The sequence below is a fragment of the Equus caballus genome, chromosome 20 (assembly GCF_041296265.1).
Source record: "Equus caballus isolate H_3958 breed thoroughbred chromosome 20, TB-T2T, whole genome shotgun sequence".
Taxonomy (NCBI): domain Eukaryota; kingdom Metazoa; phylum Chordata; class Mammalia; order Perissodactyla; family Equidae; genus Equus; species Equus caballus.
In genome coordinates this window covers 53271230-53276867 of record NC_091703.1, presented here as the reverse complement: position 1 = coordinate 53276867, position 5638 = coordinate 53271230, and the positions used below count along the sequence as shown (strand labels likewise).

Sequence of the window (5638 nt, the reverse complement as noted above, 5' to 3'; positions counted from 1 at the left end):
AATGGAATCTTATGCCCCAAAGTGATTTCAGGGCCTCTTAAATACATAAATAACTTAAAACCCTTAGAAAAGCAAACAAGAAGCAAATTGGTGCTGAGTCTAAACTTCCTCCTTGGGGAAAGGGAAAGAAGATTCTGATTCTATCTCTGAACCAAAGTGTTACCTCTGAAACTTCAGCTGAAACTTCAATTAGTTTAAGAAGCCCCCTGAGTTTGGTCAGAAATGGGGCTGGGTCTACTCCCCAGAAAGCCTAACTGCTTTGGGGAGCTGGGGTCAGACCCGAAGCTCTTAACCCATGTGGCGGACAATGGGGGTGACGCAGGTGCAGCCCACGGCCACCAGCATCTTCTCCAGCTGGAAGGAGTGGGGGCAGTTCTGAGATTCCCTGCGCAGGACCAGGATCTCTTGCTGGATGGGGACGGAGTTCATGTGGAAGTCTACCTTCCCTTCGGCATTGACACAGCCCAGGTGGCGGCACTTCGCCTCCCAGATCACAGAGGGGTATCTCTCAGGGTCCTCGTTGCGGCTGTAGGGGAGACAAAAGCCAGGAAGAAGGTGAATTCCTGGTCGAAGCAGGAAGGCAATGAGACAGGAGTAAACGAAGGGAGGCAAATATGCAGAGTGACAAATTACAGACATTTCGAAGTCTCTAAGGGCTGTTAGTCTGAAAAGGAAGCAGTTTGCAGAAAACTTGGATTTTTAAGCACACGAAGTGTTATAGAAAAAAAGACAATAATCTGTTTTTTCCCAATTTCTTTGAAGAATGAACAAAATAAGATAGACTGAGACTATAGAAAGGATTTAAGTTTGACACAAATGGTAATTTTTTTAGAGTATGTAGATGGAAAAAGACCAAGGGAGTCATCTGCGAATAAGAGAGCTGTTAATCTGACTTAATGAAGTCTGCCTTTGAAACAGGGAATGCTTCAAAATCCTAACTGACAGCACATTCTTGGGACAGAGCCCAGAGCTGATATGAAGGGCTGGATACAAAAGCTAAGCCCCTCTAGAACCTTCTCTCTCTCCTCCAGCTGAGTGAGTGATTTCAGTTGACTTTTAAATTGATTTATTTGAACTATTCTTACTTATGGGAAGAGGAGAAGAAACCCCACAGTCTGTGAATTTGTAGGCTCCACAGAACTGAGGCTTTCTTTGCATAAAATCAACTTATCAAAACACATTTTGTATTTAATTCTTCATGGGGTCTAAATAGTAGATGCACTAGGGACACGGCAAATGCAGGTCTGTTGGGAATGTAGATCAAGACTATCTAACTCAAAATGGGATGGAAATATCCAACATGACACTTTCTCTGCTGGGATTCAAGTTGTATTTTCCCAGTGCTAATATGACCAAAAAAGAAAAGGCGGAAAGATCCCAGTTGATTGCTAGTTATTTCAATGGTAGCTCTGGTAAAAAGAATTCAAGCATTAACCTCCTATGATAAATGTCTTTTTAAAAAAAAAAAAAAAATAGACTCGTGGTATCATAAATATTAGAATGATGACCAACATTAATCTGGGTGAGTTTTTGGTGTCAGTGACAACGAGATCTAATAGGATAGGTGTTATGGAGTGGAGCAGGGTTGGGGGCTGTCCTGTGTCCTATCAAAGAAGTCTGTAGAAGGAAAGCTTGAGAATCATTGTTTTGCACAATGGCCCTTCCAGGCTTGACTGATGATTCTGAATCAGTAAAATCATCCTCAAGGTGACTTGACTGACAATGCGGTGCACAAAAGGTAGACGAATACAGAGATTTTGTCTGGGGCCCTTACGTACTGGAGATTCCAAGGGGAGGTGGAGCGGTTGTGGTAATCTGAGGCCCTTCTGGAATTCGTTTTCCGGTTAAGGACGTTTAGGTTGATCTTCACATTCTGAGGGAAGTTCTTGTCCCCAGTGTTCGGGCATTCCGGATTTTGTGGGATTACTATTCCCGCCTTCACGATAGCCACCAGACTCAGCAGCAGCAGCAGTGACTGGAACTGAATGGGCAAGGAGAGAGAGGGGGGAGATTGGATTAGCATGGGATTTTGTTAACAAATAGTGATGATGATTGTATTGCTAACCATAGAGAACATACTATGTTCCAGAACAATCTATATTGAATTTTCAGATCCATTAAATGAAAAACTGGCCAGTTCAAAATAATGTTAAGACCATTGAGTTTTCACCAGTCTTGAATAGTCTTCATTTGACTGAGGAAAGACACATTATTCACTGGCTGGCAGTAATTTTAGTAAATATGGCAACCCATCATCCTGTCAGTATATGCATCATTGTCAGGTCACTGGAATAATAATGACTTTGATTTTCTGGGAGAAAACGTCCTCCTGCGCCATTGTTCTCCTGTCCTAGTGTTCTATGAAACCCTAGGTGAAGGCAAATGTGCACCTTAGAAGGAGGAGCTGGAGAAAATCCATGTGGTTTCAGTTTTAGTGTTAGCAATGCTGTTGGTACCATTTGCAAACATCCAACCCCAAACCGGAGCCCCCTTATGTTTTCTTAGGTATATTTTCCGGTTTTCCTAAATTTGCATATATTGATTCTGTAATCAAATTGGGTTTCAAAAAGATGCTTTAAGTTAAATATTTTAAAAATATAAAAACTATTTACTCTTAACCACAGTTACACATGTACCTACTTAGAATAAATAGGTTTGGTCTACCAAGACTATGGTATAGTAATAGGATGATGGAAAGAAAAGTCACTGCCACAAATTATTAAATCCTCAAGGAGAGTGATCCATCTTACTTTGGATTAAAGAAAAATGCTGTGGGAGAATTATATTAAATCCCTTGTACTCAGAAAACCAGATTTTCAATAAGCATTCCTTCCTACTGCACAGCATCATGTGATGTTTCTTGTGCGGTTTAGCCTCAGTATAGCTATCTTTCAGTTTTAATCTTAACTTTCAGACTGATGTATGTCAGTTCGTGAAAATGCTATACCATGACAAATATCTACTACCAAAGATTTCATTTGCTATCCTATGTATACAGTATTCTTGAATCTCCATAGTTAGAATCCAGAATTTCATGCCCGCAGCCCAGAAACATTAGCTGGTCCAAATCAACAAGAGCATTGCACTTTAGTGCAGGACTCACCACGGATGAAGTTCTCAGAGGAGCCATTGTAGTTTCTCCTGATTAACTGGAGATGGATGAGCTCTTGCCTGTTGTGAGATGCTGAAGTATAGCGCTATCTTCTCCCTTTTTATAGGACTTTACTTCTTCTGTGGTCACTTACGTTGGCGTGTCGGAGTGGTTTTAGGGGTGACACCATTTTAGTTAAAAGTTCCATCCCCAAATGAGGTCAGAGAAGAACCTCCCCTTTGTGACGTGTAATATCTGCTTCTGAAGGAAAATGGGAACGGCATCATAATTTAATGATGACAGGACATATTATTTCATTGAATTAACACTTGCTTTGTTGAATGCCTACTCTGCTCAAGGAACTAATAACTAGGTTCAAGAGATGCAATATTTACTGTTAAAGGCATGTTTAAAACTACATGTTACCAAGCAGCTTGTCAACTCATGCAGTTCTTTAAGAGGAATGAGATGGAGATGAAGAATTGAGGAGAGGTAGCCAGGCAAAGGAAGGAAATGAAAACTGAATTGGAGACTGAAGAATGGTGATGGAGGTAGAGAAAATGAGGACAACAGAGAGTAGAGGGTGATAAGGACAAGAAGAAAGAGGAGGAATGAGGAGGGATAAGAAGGAAAGGGAGGAAGGAATGGTTCTCTCCTTCCTTTCCTCTACTCTCTAATTGAGACGAACTTTGATTTCAGGTCCTTGAGAAGAGTTCCTCCTCAGGAACATGGAGGACTACCACAGGCTGATAAAGATGAGGGGTCAGTGGATAGAGATGTGGCTGGCTACATGTCAGCCTCTCTCTGACCCTCTCCCCAGTGAGGTGGATAATGGCTCTCAGGTCCTCTCAGCTGGTTTCTCACATTAAACGGTAACGCAAGGAGGCTGACCAGCACTTCTGACTCAACAGTTGGGGTGCATAAGAAGTTTGCTGGATCTTGGGCCTCCATTCCTTCTTGTCCTGCTCTACTCTGTATCTCAGAAGACTGACCCTGCAGGTGGCTCTCTTAGACTCCTTCGTCAGGTGGATTCAGCCAAAGGGAAATTGGAGGGCAGAAGAGTTGGAGTGGGGAGAAGGAAAGAGAGCGAGAATAAAGGGTCTCCCCACCCTCTCTTCTGGAGCGCAGCTTGCTCTCTTTGTCCCTCCAGTCTTGGTAGTAGCTTCTTGCTGATGCCAATCTCAATTACAATGGTAACCAGTTCCTTCCACTAAATTTCCTCTGTTGCAAATGCCTGAAGTGACTTCTGTTTTCCTGGCTAGATCGACCCTGATTGATCAGTGAGGGAGGCCATGAGCAGCTGAATCTCAGTGGTGATGGTAGATGACCTTGATAGGTGAAGCAGATACAGACAGAAGAGGAGGTAGGGAGCAGCTTCTCCTGACTTTCCTAGTTCTGGTGTTGACATCACCATCTACCCATAAAGACACAGAGTCACTGTGAGCTCTCCTGTCCCTCCTTTACGTCTGGTCAGGTAGCAATCTCAGAAGCTGCTGTGCCTCTCACATCTATTCCCTATTCCCTGACCTATTGCCATTCCTTTAACTTAGACTCTCAGCCACTTGGACTGTTTTAATAGCCACCTTTGCTTTTCCCAGTTGCCGCCTTCCACCCTCTTCAACATTCCTGCGATAATGATCCTTAAAGCATGGCTCTGATTGTGCCTTTTCTTGTCCCATTACCTTGCATATATAACAAAATGCAAACCCCTTAGCATGTGATCTAGTATTTGAGTTAGTATTTGAGATCTGCAATCTTTCTAGCTTCACGTCCCATCATGCTCCATGACCTGGACTTATGGGGTCCCGATTGTCCTTCCAATGCATACACGGCTTTTGTTAAGGTATTCTCTCTGAAATACCCTTCCCCATCCTTGGTTTTTCAAAACGCTACTTGTCCTTCTAAATCCGGTTCAAGTGTGTCTTCTAGGTGTGGAAGTCTCTCTTGATTACCTTAGCTGGAATGAACAGCTCCCATAAGACATAGCTTATACCTACCTGTCTAGTAACTTTTGCTTCATTTTGTACTGTCTTCTATTTGACTGGAAACTATGTTTAAGACATATATCCATTTCTGGTTTTAGATTTTACTGTAGGCTTTCAAGGCCAGTGTGTTATTCATCTTTGTAAGTCCCAGGGTACTAATGTTGAGCTTTATACAACACAGGTCTTCACAGACTGCTTTTGTGTTGCTGGTTTCTCTTTGGTACACAGCCGTTCACGCATATTTCTAGCATATTGTATATCATTTGTTTACATATTTGATTTTCCTGCTAGAGTGCAAGCTACCTAGATACAGGTAGCCATCTCATTAGTCTTCATATCACCTACCATAATATCTAGTAAATAGTTAGTGATCAATATTTGGCTGATTGACAGTATGAATAATGCTATTTGGATAGTTGAGAATCTTGAATATTTTTGGGGGGAGCCAATTGCATTCCAATGGCCATACTGAGCCATCTAACACCTTGACTCTCCATCCTGATCCTTTTGAAAGCAGTGTGACAAGGTTGTGACCTATTTTGGACCACCATGGTGTGGAGAA

General features: G+C 42.2%; 1 protein-coding gene across 1 annotated transcript; it reads right to left on the bottom strand.

Moving 5' to 3' along the window:
• Positions 1-288: 288 nt before the first annotated feature.
• Positions 289-3130, bottom strand: IL17A (interleukin 17A). Its single transcript, NM_001143792.1, has 3 exons — positions 3104-3130; positions 1779-1975; positions 289-526 (listed from the first exon to the last, which is right to left on the bottom strand). Exons 1-3 carry the CDS (start codon positions 3128-3130, stop codon positions 289-291), a joined length of 462 nt encoding a protein of 153 aa, NP_001137264.1.
• Positions 3131-5638: the final 2508 nt, after the last annotated feature.

Excerpts from the sequence above, each read along its gene's own strand:
- IL17A (NM_001143792.1), bottom strand. The coding sequence starts at position 3,130 with ATGGCTCCTCTGAGAACTTCATCCGTG. Across the intron at positions 1,976-3,103 it reads CTCTGAGAACTTCATCCGTG|TCACTGCTGCTGCTGCTGAG; the intron begins GTGAGTCCTGCA and ends ATTCAGTTCCAG. Across the intron at positions 527-1,778 it reads ACCTCCCCTTGGAATCTCCA|CCGCAACGAGGACCCTGAGA; the intron begins GTACGTAAGGGC and ends TCTCCCCTACAG.